Below are 18,385 nucleotides of genomic sequence, written 5' to 3'. Positions count from 1 at the left end.
AATAGCACCACCGTAAGCCAAGAACTCCCTGCCGCTGTTAGAGCCAAGCAAACAGTAGTGCAATTGAAGATTACAGAGCAGAGGATTGGAGAGGCAGGATCAGCCTGTCTCAGCCTGCTCAGTTGGGCCATGAAGAGGGGTGGGTGGGCAGAAGAGCTGGTAACTTGGCACAAGCAAGCTTTGTTGTACATTAGTGGAAGAAATCAATGTGAATTTTTGGGATGACGGAGTGTCCCTGGAAGGAGGGAGGGGAAGCAGATTGTTACACAGACTGGCTTTGTTTCGCTGCACCCTGACTGAAAGCACAGGCGAGGATTGGCATCACTAACTGGTACTTGACCACACAGTCATTTTCATATCCCAAAGCCTTCTCGTCTTTAAGGTTGATGCTGTGTGGCTTCTAAAAGCAGGAACAGGAAGGCAAAATTCCACTCCGACATTGCACTCTGCTATGGGCAGCAGCCAAGTTTGTGAGCAGCAGCAACAGGTAGGTTGTGCTACCACTGAGTAAGAGTCAAGCCCTGTTTGCTTTGTTACGCCACACTGCTGACAAAGACCTGAATGGTCCTTCCAAGCATGTGGTCTGATGGAAGGGACTCTCAGTGCTGCTGCTCAGCCACTCAGGTCAGTCGAGGAAAAGGAACATTCTGGTTGCCAAGCAACCACAAGTCAGGTTTTTATCTACCTCTTATGTAGCTCTCTAAAGAATGGGAAAGTGAGCACACCAGCCAAATATCTAAGTCAGGAAAACAGATGGGAAAGAGGCCAAATCAGCTTGGCATTGTGTTCCCCCCAAAGGGGGAGGGGGGCTATTCAGCAACCAGGGCAAGTAAATGGATAAATGACAGTGTGAGCTGAAAAACCCTGCTTTGCTGAGGGAGGGGGTAAAAACAGGTTTAATAGAATGCAAATACAGCTACATACATTAACAACATACTGTATTTGTAACCTCAGAAGTCCCACTTATTTCAATGGGATTTCTGTCCAAATGAGTACTTAATTGCAGCCTTGTAAAACTAACCACTATTTAGACTTGCTAAAAATAGCCTTTTCTCCATTAGAGACCCCCCCAAGTGAAAGAAAAGTCTAAAGGATAGAGTTTTATGTAATAATAAAAGCCACATATAAAAACAAAACTACCCAAATGTAAGAACAAACTAAATGAACTTGGCTGTTTATATTCCATTTAAAGTTGATAGAGAATCAAGATAATGTGAAGAAAATGCTAAATTGACTTTGATCAGAGAAAAGTTACTATCTATGTTTCTTGTTGACTGAAAATCCCTTACAGACTTTTTGCATGAAATAGAAAAAAATGAACTTATGATTTATGGTTTTGATTAGACAGGATAGATATAGAAAGAAGAGTTATGTAGAATAAGAGGTAAATTTATAATATAGTTATAACTGTGGTAAATAAGATTGGAAGCTATTTCTTTGAATCTTTTTTCATACTTTTAGTTTTTTCCTTTCTTGCACTTTTAGCTTTGATTTTTTTTCTTTTCCTCACTTTATCTTAGTTTATCCATTTATATCTTATCATTCTATCTATCAAAGAAAAAAACAATACAGTACTATAGCTTTTAGAGCTGAAGGACAGAAATGATTATTGTTTCAGCATGTTTTTCTAAAAACTATAATATTGTTAGGCAACTCTGATGGAATATCAGCTCTCTGTTTAGTACTTACAATGCCTTGCAGTTATAGTAGGTAATAACTATAAATCACTTCTTAAATAGATTAAAATTTGCATGATAACCCCATATTTTACTTTTCCCTGAAAATTGGGCCTGAAAATGCTGAACATTCCATTCCAATATTGATTTATCCATTCTGATTTTTCTAAACCAGAATTAAAAGCACTGCCCATCTTTACCGCCCACAAAGCAACCACAATTTCCATCAAATAAGTCCCCATCTTTTCTCATTTGTTCAGTAAGTAGCACTGAAACACAATGTAGAATTTGAAACCAGTATATGTGTAACGTTGCAGATGCCACAAAAATCTGGGCTAAATACACACTAATGATTGGATGTTAAAAGTTTTTTACTCCCAACAAAACCTTATTTCTCACTTTCCCATTTTGTTTAGGGAGGAAATATTTAGAGGAGGGGGAACAGGAATATTCTCAATTGTATGCTGCAGTCCCCTCCACTTAAGCATGGAGTGGCCCAAATATGAAAGAGGGAGGGAACATCATCTGATTTTAGCAGCATAAGGAAAGCCATGGTAAAATACTGAATCCTGTCCCTTATTCACTATCACTTCCACCACTAGAGTTACTCAAAAACTCAAATTAGGCATTACTCTTAATTGTGTGTTAATAACCCAAATACTGTTTGTATTTTAATACTAGCAGGGGGGCATGGAGGAAGAGTCACTGAGGCTAGATTACAAAGGAAAGACAAACAGCCTGAAGGAAACCAGTTCCAGCTGCTACCAGGAAAAACTTTTTTTCTATAGTTAATTGGAGAAATAGATGTTCTCACTGAGACTATGGCTCATAAAAAGATTAAACCTCCTTCATGTTGCTCCTATTGAGTAGGTGGGTGTATGCACAATAAAAAGATGTCCTTGTTTCCTATTTGCTTCCTATATCTGCCTGTTTAGGGCTCTGAGCAGGGCAATAATACAGAAGTGATTTGCCACTGTCTTCCAGGATGTCTTTTGACTTCCCAGTCTTACCTATATCCCTGATATTTCCTAGTAGCCCCTTCCAGGTTTCCTAACTAGATCTGAATTAGGTTAGTTTACTATGGTCAGCTAGATCTGCAATTTAAAACAAAAACAAAATAATTATGAATGCAACTGGGTTGACCTAGTGTTGACCATTTAAGAAGAAACTGCAAACAAAAAGAATATACAAGAAGATATAAACAGTTTGCAAGAGACAGTTTGTATGTGTCTTGCCCATCAATTGGCAGAGTTTTAAGTGCCCCATTTAGTTGCTCTTCAACTTGCATAGTTCTGATATATCTTACAACTTTATGGACAGCATGGTGAGAATTAAACCTCATTGATGCCACTTTAACAAGGTTTAAGTAAATTTTCAGCACCATAATTTATGCTGGTCAGTTATGGCCAAACATAAATGAGCACCAAGCCCATCCAAAAGTGGTTATAAACAAAGTAAATAATTCTACTCCGAAAGGCCCACCTCATTAATAGAAATGAATAGCAAAAGAGGTACTTATATACTATTGCAATCCTTTCAGTTGGGGGAACTGACAGCTTAGTATTTTTTAAAAAATGGAAGAAAAGTCATGGCACAATATATTTAGTGGCATTTATAGCAATACTCAAATGTCTACTAATACTGTTCAGACTCGGTGCATTATACCAAAGTTACGAATTTATATTCTACATTACATCTTCTTGCCTCTTCTTACAATTTGTTTGCTTTTGAAGGAATAATATCACAATAGATATGACCAATACTGAATTGTTCTTTGTTCCCACTGAAAATCATTGAGACAAGTGCAAGTATCTTTATATAAATTCACCTCAGTTATTTTTATCGCCTTTTCTATATGGGCATAAAAGAAAGTCCTCTTATTAAATTCCTAGAGGACATATAAAAAAGGAACAAATGCCAAATAACTCAATTTACCAAATTAAGAAAATTACCTGTATCCAATAGTACAGTCACAGTGCTCCCCCCCTCAAAACTTAGAAACTCTTGCTCAATTCTAAACATAGCACCATTTGTACTTCTTTATCAATTACTTCCCCCAATCAGAATTACAGTATACCGCATGTGAAAAAAAGCAAAGAGCAAGTAAGCCAACCTTATGCTACAGGGAAAAGCAACTATCCCTCTCCCCCAGTCTTTGATATTTTCACTCACACTGTAATAGATTTTCACATGGGAGTTGGTTTTGTACAAATCTTGTTCCTTAAACAAGCCATGTGGTGATATTATTTAATCATCTCAAAATTAATCTTGAAAATTAAAGGTATGCAGTTCAGGGATCTCTTCCTTATGCTCAGCATAATCATGGAACAATGATGTGTCTTATGTCTCTTCACACTGCAAGAATGTAGGGGCATAGCTTTAACCAAGTACTATTCATCAAACCTCCCTGCATAGAAATATTAGCAAACATAAAATAGATATGTAACATATCTTAACTGTCCTTGCTGTGCCAGTTACTCTACCAAATAAGATGCAAAATAAAAAGCTCAAAATCCCAAAATTAAATTGACAAGCACCTCCTTTGCATTCTAAAGTGGCAGTCCCAGAAAATGGTTATCTTGCGAAGGTCTATGGCATCATGCATACTGTACATCATTCTCATACTGTTGTATTACTCTTCTGATTTTGAGTAACTCACCTGAAGCTATCTGATCCTATTTTAGAAGGGTGTACTTCTATATATGGCAATCACATAGCCCAGATGCCATTTTTTTTCTTTTACTCTAAAATTACCTTGGAGAAAGTTCAGAAAATGGATGCTGTAGTTGCCTAACAACTGTAGCCTAGATTCTTCCTTTCATCACCACTGGAGAGAATAAAATACCAACTGATCTTAAGACTGAAGCTGTGATTGGCGATAGGGCAACCAATAAATGCACAGATCCATAAACTATGGATATTACCACATCTGATCCTCAACAGAAAATGATTAAGCCCACCAAGTTCCCTCTTTCCCAGCAACTTTTAATTTGGGTGAACCTGGGAGTTTCTTGGTTGAGCTTCCTTGCTTGGTAGCCTCTCTTACTATCAATAGTATGAGCTTGACCAAAACTCTCCAGGAAATTCACAATCCAAGAAAATGGCAGAAAAGGCACTCAATGAGTAGTAATCAGGCAGGACATGGACATCCCACAGTAGGATATGACCGATTCAGATGCTTCTGTGGAGTGGTAGCAGAGCCATCAGGAAATGGGTGGGAGCAAGTCACAATATTGTTGAATATGACCATCCAATCCCCAAGTTCCTGCAAGGATCTCAAACTGTCCTGTTCCCAGAGTCCCTAGGAACTGAATCTTGCCGTCCATGGCTTCCTGGAGAAAGGAGTTTCCGATGCAGGCTCCATACCCAACGCTAAAAAGAAACAAAAGCAAATCAGACTCTAGAAAGTCATCAACAATTTTAAATATGTCTGTTGAATACCTTCCCTCTCAATTATTCAATCCACATATCTCTACTTTATATTTGAATCTTTAAAATCCATCCTGACCTTATGAAAATAAATTTGAGGTTTAAATCTTAATACCATTATGCATTAAATAGTACATAGCACTGACCAACATGCAATTAGAAAGCAACATTTTATAGCACATTTTTTTTAGTATCCATAGCATTTCAGCTTGGTTGCTTTCTAACTTGATGTCCTGCAGATATGTTTCATTTCTACTCTCATCAACTCCAATCAGCATGGCCCATGGTAAGAGATGATGAAACTCACAGTCTACAATATTGGAAGGCATCAAGTTGTTCAGTATGTTACAACAACTGTGCAAGATTGGTTGATATTATTTCATTATCCAGACGGAGGACTAGAAAACTCAGCTCACACTGTTAGCCATTATGTTAGCCAGCTGTATAGATATTAGAGGAATTTTAAATAGCAGTAGTAATATAAAGACAACTGCATGGCAGTGGCACAGAGGACAGAGAAGCTATAGGACGGTGGAACACAAAAGGAAGAGCACCTGGACACAGAATCACTCATTTAACAGGGATGAAGCAGACATCCTGAAGTATCCCTGTAATATAGACTGAAAGAAAGGCTCTTGGGAATATTATGTGCTGCAGCTTACGTAAATGGGGATGGCAGGGAGCAGATACATGAACGGAGTGGGAAGTTGCACAAAGGCAGAAAAGTTTGGTGGGGGGGCTGTACCTGGCCGCCCCAATCTCAGAGTGGGGTCACTGGTTCACCGGCAATGCCAAAGCTCTGGCAAATAAAGAAAAAAACAGAAGCCATCAGGGATGGCCTAGTGAACCCTGGAGAGGAAGGGTAGAATAGCTGAATCATACTATTTGGCACAAAAAGCACATAACTGTTCAAACACCCACAAGGTTACCAGCAACTGAAAGATGGTCTTTCATAACTTTGTTAAAGGACAGAATTGGCAGTGGTAAGTAAAAAGTCTTGGGGCACTCTTCCACTCAGGGCAGCTCATATCCTTAGTAATGATCCCTATAATCAACAGATTCAACTGCTAACAACTTCCCCGATTCACAGCATTTCAGGTTGCAGGCACTTCTCCCCAAGGAGTGAGGGGTGTCACTTCTAAGAGATGTTGATTATAATAATGAAATATCAGGGTTGAGACCTGCCCTCTGTGTGTCTTTGAAACAAAGATAATCCAAGTAGAACACCCATCCAGCACAATTTCCCTTTCCTCACATAAAACCTGAAATAATACAGTCAAGAAAAGGCATTATCATGAGATTAATAAAAGAACTCAATTACAAACTCTTATCACCAAAAAACATTTAAACACTGAATAAACTCACCGACTGATGGTGTCCTAAAGCAGAGCTGCTGCCAGGCAGTGAACTTCTCCCCTGCCTAAGTGGTTCATGGTGGCTTGGGGAGGCTCCCTCTGACCCAGAGGTGTGAGCTAAGAGGAACACAGAACACAGTTAAGCACCAGCAGAAGCAACTACTAGTCTCTTGAGAGGGTTGATAGAAGAACAGTGATGCTACCTCTCGGGATGGGCTTGACATCTAAGTCCCATTCCTCTTCCTCAAAGTGGTCAGGGAGTGACAAGCCAGGAGGGGGACCAGGGCCAAGGCCCAGAGGAGCTAAGCGCTGAGAAGGGCAGGAGGACAAGCTCATTGAGACACTTGGCTGGGCAGCTGAAGAGAAGTGAGGAGGAAAAAAAAGAGACAAACATCCAAGGCGTTTTGATTCATACCCCTGTCCCTGAGAACACCTCTCCCTCTACAGTTTGTTCCCATCTCACTAACAGATAATATTTCAACCACATTTTTGTGGCCTTTCTCCATCTTAAAACTCGTGGGCCAAACAAGGTGGGGGAGATTATTTTGGTCCACTCTTGGCTTTCTGATTGCAGATAAAAAGGTTCTGAGATTGATCTACCAGTTTTCACTGTTTGCAAATCTATTTCCTCTCTTCCCTACAGTTCTTTTGTGTATAGTAAAGGTAATAAGGCTACATTTACTTAGAGTTAATGCATCACTGCATTGTCGGTTCCAGTCTGCTCATTACTGCCTTTTTTCTTATCAGTTCTTAAGCAGCCAACTGCCTGAAATGCAAGGCCTCATCCACACACATACAACCCCCTTCCCACCCCCCAAAAAAACACCAATGGGAATGTACCAAGATTAGGCTTAACTAGAAACCCTGGTCATGATGATGCTGGTAATCAAATGACATAATCAAAACTATACTTTTGTTTTGAACTCCCTGGATCACACAAAGTAGCATTTGCTTTGTCTGACAGATCTAGTTCTTTAAACTTATGGGGATAATGACACTAAAAAACTACACTGATTGTCTTTCTTTTTCAAAATAAAATTAATGTTAATCTTTGACATAGATTTTATGCAACTTTTCTCTCTTTTCTTTCAAGAAAAGAATAAATAAAACATTTTAAGAACTCCCAACCCTCCCTCAATCAAAACATTCCCCTATTGAGCTGACCATCCTTGCTTAGGCATGCTCATACCTTGTCTCCAGAGCAGTTGGGCTATAATATTTGTCCACTGATGCTTGACTTCAGCGGAAGCTGCTTGCAATGTATAGGCCTGCCGGGCTGGTCCCCTTCCGAACCAAAGCTCAAAACGTAACCCAGTAGAACCCACACTCTCTGTCAACCCCATGGAAGCAGTCTGTATGAAGAGAGAGGAAACAATAGAAACTGTGGCACTGTTCACGCTTCATAATCAGCTGCAATGTAATTTGATTTTCACTTAACTGTTCTGCAGCCTCAATCAGTTATAACTTATGCAGTAAATCATTATTAAACCCATTGCTCACTGCAACATATGAACAAGGTGTCTTGAGTAAATATTGTTGCACCATCTGCAATAGGAAGTAAGTTTACATGCAAAGCTGAGAGATAGGTGATCCAGGAGAAGAGAGGCCTTTTTGGTTGGAAAGATTTTTCACCAAGAATTCTAATTTTATTCCCTGATGTCAGCTGAGTTATTGGTGAGATAATCAGTCCCTTCCTCTTCCCCACATTTTATTTTTCTTCCCAATCCTTTTTTCCACACTGCATTTGCAGTGGATTTCAGCCATTTGTCATGTGCAAGTCTGACGATCATGTTTATTTATTGAACGGATAACTAAAGCAATCTCATTTCAGACAATAATTTCATCAGTACGGATTAAAATAGCCCCAAATTATACTTCTAGCCCCTAAAGCCTGGGAAAATATTATTCAGGATAATCACTTTACCTACCTGCAAGGCCTGTTTGCAGACATAGCTACCCTCAGCTCCTTTACATTTGGTAAAGAGTAGCAGCTGCTCAAATAGGAAAACATGTCGCTGGCATTTACGGCGTCCAGACAACAGAATGAGTTCACTACACTGAAGCAATGGCCCTTGTTCTGACAGTTTCATCTGCAAAGGAGCAGGAACACACATGAAACTAAGGTTGCCTTTCCCTCCAGTTCTCAGAAGAGTGGGAGACTGTCGATTTGCCCACCAGTATTTTTGTGTTTGCTGTTAAGTATTCAGAGCTTTGCACAGTTCAAAAAGATCAGAGTTTGGCAACAGCACAGAACTTTGCAAGGTCAGAAAAGATTAAACTGGGGTTTAGACAAGTGGCATGGGAGGAAACAGCACATGCACAGTAAGCAGCAGGAAAGATGCAGCACCATACGATGGGAGCGCCCATGCGCTCACCTCGCAGCCCCGGATCTGCTCTGTGGCCAACAAGTCTCTGCCTCGCTGCTCCTGTGCCTCCAGCAGTTGCTGGGCCTCCTGTAGGGCTTGGCGGTCAGGCCCCTGCTCGAGCTCACATTCATGTAGCAGCTCACCCAGGAAGCGCCGATACCGCTCCAGTTGCTCTAGAGGCACCTGCAAAGTGTATGCTATTTGTCCATCCTCACGTGGCTCCATCAGACCTTTCTGCAGGAAGGAGAGGATAAAGACAGAAGGCTAGAATGAAACAACTGATGTTACCTGTTACATCACCATTTCCTGGATATCCCATAATCCACATCTCTACAATGAATGAAACTACACAAATATTCCAAAGTTGAGCTTTTTTTGGGATGGCCAGCAGGCTGTACATGATCAAACTCTCAATGCAACTATAACTATGCCAATCTCAGGGACACCTAATCTAATGAGTAAAAAGGGCCTCTTATGAACAGAAGCTGTTTTCTTTAGCAGTTGATTCATCCGGCCTTTCAAGATCAAAAGGGAAATTCCATCTCTGTCTGCCACGTGGCCGCAACTCATTTACCTTGCCAGTGCTTCGAAGCAAAGCCAGGGCAGCCTGGAACTTGTCATGATCTTTGGCATAGGTTGCATACAATTGAAGCTCTTCTTTCTGAAGTGGGAAAGAGAAAAAAAACTCTCATCAGTGGAGTAACAGTCAGGTAAATTCCAGGAAAACTGACTATTGGAACAGAGCAAAATCTTCTCTCTAGCCTATGGGCAAGTTATGCTCATTTTTGCCCTTACTCCCTCCATTCTTTTTAACGGGACAAGGCAAGCTCAAAAGAAGAACTTCCATCTCTTTCTTTCAGCCTTGCTGCTTTTGAATTCCATGCATTAATTATGGAATTAACATTCCTTATCAATTTATTTCCATGCTAAGCAAAGCTTGTCCTGATAATTTGTATTATCAGACTTTTAAAGAAGCAGGAGAAAACATAACATTTTAATAAGGTGATAGGCTCTTTGAAAAAAAGAGGTCTTTTTTATTAATGGAGAGAAGCAAAAACTTTGTAGCAGGCATATAGGTGAAGGTTTCTTGTAGTAAAGCAGGTAAACAAAGAACATGGAGAACTCAAGAATTAAGGCAAAGTATAATTCTGACAAAACAGAAGGGCAGAGCTCTGGATCAAAAGAGACTTTTCCAAACAACTGACCAGAAGGAAAGGCAGTTTGGCCATTACTGTGCTTTCTGCATAGTCTTTAAAAAATGAAGATAAAGAACCCCAAGCTTTTTAAAAAGGGGAGCTTTTACCTAGCTTTTTAAAGATGGACAGCCCTGCATTTGCTGTGAACCAGACTGATATATCTCCAGGAACAGTAGCTAGCTATCCTGCTGCTATATTAAAGACAGGTTGTTTACTTTTACTAGTTAGAGATAATTTATCCTAGCAGCTCTCTCTGGATACAGAAAGCAAACAAAGGTTGGATGTACTATATCTTGAATGCAAAAATTAAGATGGCCACTACATGGCAGCAAGGAAAGAGTCTTCTGTACTTCTTTACAACCATTTAGTGGTTGTCTGGAGCTTTGCAGCCCAGATCCGATAGCCTTATCAAAGGTTAAAGACGGAAGAGAAAAAAAGAGAGAGAAAGAAGACTAGAAGTTGAGAGAGCAATGACAGTCAAAGTTGTGATATCGGCAAACCACTTACGTACAGGTAGTCCCAATTTAAGACCACAACTGAGCCCAAAACCTCTGTTGCTAAGCAAGAAAGTTGTTAAGTGAGTTTTGCCCCATTTTACAATCTTTCCTGTCACAGCTGTTAAGTGAACACTGCAGTTGTTAAGTTGTTGTTGTTAAGTGAATCTGGCTTCCCCATTGATTTTGCTTGTCAGAAAGTCATGAAAAATGATCACATACTGCAACCATCATAAATATGAATCAGTTGCCAAGCATCTGAATTTTTATCATGTGACTATGGGGATGTTACAATGGTCATGTGAAAAACGGTCATAAGTCACTTTTTTAGTGCCATTGTAACTTTGAATGGTCACTAAATGAATTGTTGTAAGTCGAGGACTGCTGGGAGTCATGCTCTACTCAAAGGAGATTTTACCTGATTAAAGACTTATGTATGGGCATTTTGAAAGCCAGGGTGATTCACTGGGCTGGCACCAAATGCACCCTGAGCTACCAAAGTTCATTGGGTGACTCTGGATGAATCACTCTCCTCAGTCCAATCTACCACCAGTTGTGGGAAAAATAGGAGGAGGCAATGCTATGCCCCCCATTTTCAGCTCTTATACAAAGGGGGGATATCAATTAACAAATAAATATTGTTGATTTTTAAAAGAATGGGCCTATACACAAAAGCTATTGGGAAGCTATGCTCTCTTCCCTAAAACCCTGGTATCACATCAAGAGACTCTTTAGTTATAGGGGTGGAGCAAAAGGCAACTCTATATGCTCAGAGGAAATCTCTGCTTCACTGCTTCTTCACATATGCCAGAACATTTTTTTAAAAAAGCCTTTCAGAACCAAGAGATGGTCACGTGGTTGAGGAAGCTCTGTCAGTGGATGGGTGAGAAAGGAAGGAAAGAAAGGGGTGGAATTCTGACACAGGAAATGGGTCCCAGCATGCAGCAGGTGGAGTAGCAGCTGAGGAAAGGAAGCACTCACGTGGCACAGGAAGCAGCTGCCAGCGCGTGACAGGTGGTTCATGCACCCCTCCAACTCGCTCAGGAGGCAGTTGGAATGGAAGGCCAGCAGCCGGTCCCGCGTGGTCCGGAGGGCACTGCCCAGGCATCTTAACTCAGCTGTCCAGGCCTGTCCCCTGGGCTCCTGAGACAGAGAGAGGGGCTGGGTAAGGGCACCCACATACTCCCGCTCACACTCCAGCAGCTCAACCAAAAGCTGCTGTTGGACCCTGAGGAGAAAGAGGGAGGAATGGTCACATTCAAAGTTGCCCAGCCGTGCTTGAACCATCTGGTGACAGCCAAGTCTGTCAAGCGAGGAATGTTACAACACATCTGGCAACAGAACATCAGCACAAGGGTTTATCAGCCGCTTCTGCTCCCCCACCAAAAAACGTGTGCAATCAGTGTTTTGAACCACATTGCATATCTGCAAATGTATAATTTTATTTTCATTGGGTATGATTCTGGTTCAAGGTGGCTCCAGGTTATTTTATATGTTTAAAATATTTATGTATCATCTGTCATATGATATTCCGTACAGTCTTTCTCTAGGCACGATGCAAAATTTAAAATGCATTTGGTTGCACTGGGATGTAATCAAAGCATATACACAATAAAGCAGTGCATTCAGAGAAGGGGCTTCAGATCTTGCACAAGCACAATACCTCACTGCTGTTCATTAAAGCAGACCATTTTTTTCAGATTTCTGTGCCAGGCTAGGAAAAAAGATGTAGTTGCTTTAAGATTAGCATTAACTGTAATGAGTCAGCTCATTAAGGTAGCAGCATATTTTTTTTAGGTTTGTGTAGAAATCCAAAATGCAACTAATTGCTTTAGGGAATAGCATAGAGGCTCTGATGCTTCGGCAGGGCAACAATTGACTAAAAGCCCGCCGCCTGATTATGATTAAGTAAAACGTGTTTCCCCAAAAGCATCTCCAATTGGATCTTCAGCTCCTTCTGAAGAGGCTAATTCTTTTGCCTCCTTATGGCCATCGTACACCCCCATAAGGAAAATATTAGAGGAACAATTAGAAAAAGGGGGGGGGGAAATATAGAAGAAATTGCTGATATGCTTTCTGTTTGTCCAGTACACGCCATGGGACAAGTAAATCAGAATGGAGCTCAAATAGTGGAATATCGCCCTTTGTCATATGCAATTTTAACAGAACTGAGAAAAGGAATTCAAGATATGGGGCTGGGAAGTACCTATGTGCAGGGAATGCTGGAAGCCACTATGAGAAATCGTATCTTAGTGCCTGAAGATTGGAAAACTACCTTTCACATGTTGCTTACTCCAGCGCAATATGTAGTTTGGGACAGCGCATTTAAACACCAATGTGCTATGCGTGCTCTTAACTCGGGGGGGGGGGGTGTCTTTATTCCTGATCAATTGTATGGTTCTGGTCCCTTTGCCCCAGTTGATGCCCAGGTTGTTCTACCGGCTGCCACTTTACAGGTTTCTTCTGAATGTGCTTATCGAGCCTTCGGAAAAGTGCCTGTTTCTGGCAAGCCTCATCAAGCCTTCTCTAATATCAGGCAGAAGGCTACTGAGCCGTATCCTGATTTTATTAATAGACTACAGGATGCCTTATGGAGGCAGATAGACAATCCTGAAGCTCAGCAGGAATTGTTGATGAGGCTGGCAAAAGACAACGCCACTTCTGAATGTCGAAGGGCAATTATCGGTTTGGGAAAAGATCCTGAATTGGCAGATATGATTAGAGCGTGTCAAGATATAGGAACTGCCTCTTATCAAACCAATTTATTGGCAGCTGCTTTATCACAAGGCAGCAAGCCTCAAGGAAAGTGTTACAACTGTGGCAAACCCGGTCATTTTAAAAGGGAATGTAGAAATCCGGGGGGGGGGGTATGTCTGCAGCATCTCACTCCTCTTTCCATTGCTCCTCTTTTCATCTGGGATCGAAGCCAAAAACAAAATGCCCAAAGTGTCAGAAGGTTTATCATTGGGCAAGTGAATGTTGGTCGGGAAACGGCCGACCAGGCCGGTCTCTGGCCCCAGTCCAAACAGAGACAACAGACCAACAATAAAAAATACTCCTGCAGCTACAAAAGGTAGTGCTGGTATTGATTTGATACTGCAGGAGGAAGTGAAATTTAAATTTCCTGGGGAGGTTCAAGTAGTTCCATCTCAATTATCAGGCCCCCTACCACAAAATTATGTAGGGCTTGTGCTTGCGCGGTCAAGCATGGGTAAAAAAGGCATTTTTGTTATCCCGGGGTGATAGATTCAGACTATACCGGAATTATTTATGTTCAATTGTGGACCAACTTGCCTCAAATTTTGCCCATTTACACTAGCCCTGCTCAGCTCTTGCATTTGCCTTATTTTGTCCCGGCAGGGGGAGAGTTAAAGGAGAGAGGGGAAGGAGGCTTCGGTTCTACTAACCCAGCCACTTCGGTTATAGCTGCCATCACTACCCCGATCACATTTCAACGGCCCCATCAGATCATTGTGCTGCAGGGTAAGCCATTTGAGGGAATTTTGGACACTGGAGCAATGTTTCAGTGATCTCTGCCAAGCAGTGGCCTGCCACCTGGCCAACCGAGCCCTGTCCAAGTGTGGGGTGTGGGGGGTCGTCAAAGTGCACGTCAAAGTGCGCAATTTCTTTCAGCCCATTTGCCTGATTCAGATTTGGTCATTCAGGTCCGCCCCTTTATATTAGATATTCATGTCAGCCTTTGGGGACGTGACCTACTCAGTAAATTGGGTGCCACCCTCACTTTGGAAGACTGAGATTACTGCCCTCCCATCGACTTGGCTGGTTAAAGAGCCGGTGTGGATTGATCAATGGCCCATGTCACATGAAAAATTGACGGCTCTCCACCAGCTGGTTAACGATCAGCTGCTTGCTGGTCATGTTGTGCCTTCCACTAGTCCATGGAATACCCCTGTTTTTGTCATAAAAAAGAAAAGTGGAAGGTGGCGCTTCTTGCACGACCTTAGGGCCGTTAATGCCTGTATTCAACCTATGGGCCCTTTGCAGTGCGCAACGCCTAACCCTAATTTGATTCCTCAAGATCATGAAGTAATGGTAATTGACTTAAAGGATTGTTTTTTCTCTATTCCTCTATGCCCCCCTGATCAGGAAAAGTTTGCGTTTACTGTGCCTGCAGTGAATCATTCAGAACCTAATAAACGTTATCACTGGACAGTTTTACCACAGGGAATGCTGAACAGTCCCACACTATGTCAGCTTCATGTCGCTGCAGCATTAGCCCCTTTTCGCAAACATCATCCATTGGCTTTGGTATATCATTATATGGATTATATTTTAATTGGAGCACCAAAGATACAACCTAATTGGCTTTCCGAAATACAATGATTTAGGTATCTATGGATTGCAGGTTGCCCCGGAAAAAATACAGCTGCACTCTCCCTATCTTTATTTAGGGCATAAAATGTTGCAATCTTATTCTGCTCCAGCTTTTCCTCGCTTGAGCTTACCCAAAGTTATTTCATTGGTCAATTTGCAGCAATTTCTGAGCACCCTCAATTGGGTTCACCCAAATTTTTCTTTACCTACACATCTGCTTAGTCCATTATTTGACTTATTGACCAAAGGAAAACAACCTGGAGATCTCATTATAGTTCCACCTGCAGCATTTGCCACAGTTGAACAAATTAATGACATCTTGAGTACTCAATTTGTGGACCGAATTCCACATAAAAATTGTCAGTTAACCCTTTTGATATTTCCTACTAGTAAGCTACCTACAGGAGTATTAGCTGTGTTAGAAGCGCAAAAAGTATATTGTATTGAATGACTTTATTTACCCCATACCCCATCCCAAAATGTTTTGCCATTTATCCAGGCTGTTGCTGAAATAATAACCTTAGGACGCACTCGAGCTTGCCGTCGAAATGGGACTGATTTAATTAATATTGTTCTTCCTATCCCAAAATCTGATTTTCAATTTTATTTTCAGAATAACTTATCTTTTCAGTGCTCTTTAACTGATTATATAGGCTGTATTTCATATCATTTGCCTAAAGATCCTCGCCTTACTTATTTAATGACTTCTTCCTTTCCTGTCCGCCCACTGCTTTCTCCTTCTCCATTGCCGCAAGCTCCTACTGTTTTTTCCGATGGAGGGCGAACGAGAGGAGCGATTGCTTACAAGGATCCTCATGATGATACCTGGAAGGTGTCCTACACTGCTGCAACGCTCAGAATTATCTGCTGCTATTCTAGCTTTCCACACCTTTTCTCAACAGCCTTTTAATTTAATCTCTGATTCTCATTATGTGTGTCAACTTATTTTTAATCTTCCAGGTGCTTATATCATGCCCAGGATTGACCCCAATCTCATGGCTTTGTTTTTAACTTTGCAGCAGCTGCTACAAGATCGGAAGCATTTATACTTTGTTTCTCATATACTCAGTCACTCATCCCTTCCTGGCCCTCTTTCTGAAGGCAATAGTCATGCTGATGCTGCTGTTCATGTTTCCCCCACTCTATTTTCAGACCCTTTTTTCAGTCACTCTTTTTTCATCAAAACGCTAGGGGGTTGGCACAAGCTTGTCATATTCCACTCGACCAAGCCAAGCAGATTGTTTCATCCTGTCCCCAATGTTCTGGGGCATCTCCTTCAGGGGACACGGGAGTTAATCCCCGTGGGTTTACCTCTAATCAACTATGGCAAATGGATGTTACCCATGTTCCCTCTTTGGCTCCCTGGAAATATATTCATTTATCTACTGATACCTACTCAGGAGCAATTTGGGCCATGCCTCAAAGAGGGGAAACAGCTCAACGTGTTATTTCTCATCTTTTTTCGGCCATTACAGCCTTGGGTAAGCCCTCTACTTTAAAAACTGATAACGGGCCAGCCTATTCTTCAGTGGCCTTTTTGCAATTTTGTACAACCTGGAATATTGTTCTTACTCATGGTCTCCCCTATAATTCCACGGGTCAAGCCATCGTGGAATGTGCTAATTGGTCCTTTAAGGACTGCCTCCACAAACAAATAAAAAAGGAGAGCTCTTGGGTACCCAATTTGTCGTGGGTAACACAACAGGTTAAAAAAGTATTATTTACATGAAACCAATTGAATGTTTCCATTCAAAATTCAACTGCTTATCAGAGACACTTTCAACAGAAAACAAGCTTGCCTCCCCCTCTGGTATATTATCGGGCTTTACCAGACAAAGCATGGCTGGGACCGGTCCCTCTGATCACTTGGGGACGAGGCTATGCTGCTGTGCTTGCTCCTACAGGACCTTTGTGGATTCCAGTGTGTTGCGTTCGCCCAGCCAAGGATGTCATGGCACCAGTCCCTGGATCCAGTCCCAGAAATGGCAAGGGTGACTCTACAGACAGCACAGCAACCAATCCGATCCCGTAGTGCCAGTGTGCCAGGACTTGCTGTTCGTGCTCACCTCAACATTAACGCTGTTGCGTGTAATTTAGCAAAAACAATTAATGCTACTTCTTCAGCTATCTCCGCAATCAACCATGAGCTGCAAGATTTGAGAAAGGCTATTTTGCAAAATCGCACTGCTATTGATTATTTGCTTCTGCGCCAGCATTTGGGTTGTGAAAGTTTTGAAGGAATGTGTTGTTTCAATATTTCGGATAGGTCACGAACCATCCAGCACCAGCTCAATATTTTACACAATTTGGCCTCTGATTTGAAAATTGATACTTTAGGATCTTGGTGGGAAGGCCTTTGGGCTTGGTTGCCCACAGGATTATTGGGAAATGTCCTACATTATTTAGTCATTATTTGTGCTATTTTGATTGGTGGGTGCTGCTTTGTTCAGTTTATTCCTTTTGCAACATGTGTATCACAGCTTTTCGCCCCAAACCCTCTCCCACATTGCTTCAGGGTCAGGTTTATGCCCTATATAAACAACTGCAAGGATGCTCCTCTCCTGATTATGATCCTTTTACTAACCCTTCTTACGACGATGTCTCGTCTAACAAAACAAAAAAGAGTGAGATGTAGAGATAGAGGTCATGTAGTGCAGCACACTGCCTCGGCTCAAATACATGATCTCACCTACATGATCTCACCTAGTTCACATGATCTCACCTAGTTCACACCAACAGGATGTTGCAGAAAACTGCCCCTGGCTGGTGCCCCTTGGCTGGTATATTCTTAAGGATTGGCAGGAGAATCCACCAATAAAAGTGCTGTTGCTATGTTATCTTTTGCTGCTTGGAATAACTGTAGAAGAGCAATAAACACTGCGAAAGGCAGTCAGACACCTTTGCACCCTGCAATGTCTGGTCTCTGATTCCGTCAGTGATAATCCTTTCAAGTAATGCTATCCTACCCTCCCCCACATCCTTCTCAATGCTAAACATTTCCAATTCCTTCAATGTCTCTTCATTTGTTTGAATTCCACAAATAACCTCGATGCTCTTATCTGAATTTGTTCCAGTGTGTCTGTTTCTTAAATTGTGGTGCCCAGAGCTGGATACAATACCTGAAGCCTGACTAATACAAAACAAAGTGATGTTCTTATTGAGCTACAAGGAACCATTTAGCTTCTGTCTCAGAACATCCAGCACAAGGAAGCTCTCTAGGTAATTGGTTCCATTGCGGAATTGCTCTTATTCTTAGAGAATTTTCCCTAATATTCAGTCCAAATCTTGCTCCCTGCAGCTTTTTTTTTTTTTTTTCATGTATAAAATTTTTATTATTTTCATCATAAAAAAACATCACAAATATTACACAATGCTATGAAAAAACCCCCACCCCCCACCCCCCCGGACTTCCCAAACCTAATCCCAGGATAATATTCAGATATAAGTAAACAAGTATTAATATCTCTAACTCCACAAAACGTATTATTCTACATGTATAGGTAAAATATATTAAAAGGAAAAAAAAAAGAAAAA

General features: G+C 41.4%; 1 protein-coding gene across 1 annotated transcript in view; it reads right to left on the bottom strand.

Moving 5' to 3' along the window:
* Positions 1-262: 262 nt before the first annotated feature.
* LOC107297953 (rho guanine nucleotide exchange factor 40-like) overlaps positions 263-18,385 on the bottom strand; it is a 70,481-nt gene continuing 52,358 nt past the window's right edge. Inside the window, exons 11-18 of the mRNA XM_029286420.1 lie at positions 11,498-11,744; positions 9,401-9,487; positions 8,836-9,060; positions 8,389-8,550; positions 7,650-7,812; positions 4,996-5,048; positions 3,505-3,564; positions 263-400 (exon numbers count right to left, since the gene is read on the bottom strand). Coding sequence (XP_029142253.1) covers positions 263-400; positions 3,505-3,564; positions 4,996-5,048; positions 7,650-7,812; positions 8,389-8,550; positions 8,836-9,060; positions 9,401-9,487; positions 11,498-11,744 — 1,135 coding nt within the window. The remainder of the gene's footprint in view (positions 401-3,504; positions 3,565-4,995; positions 5,049-7,649; positions 7,813-8,388; positions 8,551-8,835; positions 9,061-9,400; positions 9,488-11,497; positions 11,745-18,385) is intronic.

Source organism: Protobothrops mucrosquamatus, unplaced genomic scaffold (assembly GCF_001527695.2).
Source record: "Protobothrops mucrosquamatus isolate PMUCROS unplaced genomic scaffold, P.Mucros_1.0 scaffold3611, whole genome shotgun sequence".
Lineage (NCBI taxonomy): Eukaryota > Metazoa > Chordata > Lepidosauria > Squamata > Viperidae > Protobothrops > Protobothrops mucrosquamatus.
The sequence above is the reverse complement of the archived record's forward strand: the minus strand, read 5'-3'. Positions and strand labels throughout refer to the sequence as shown.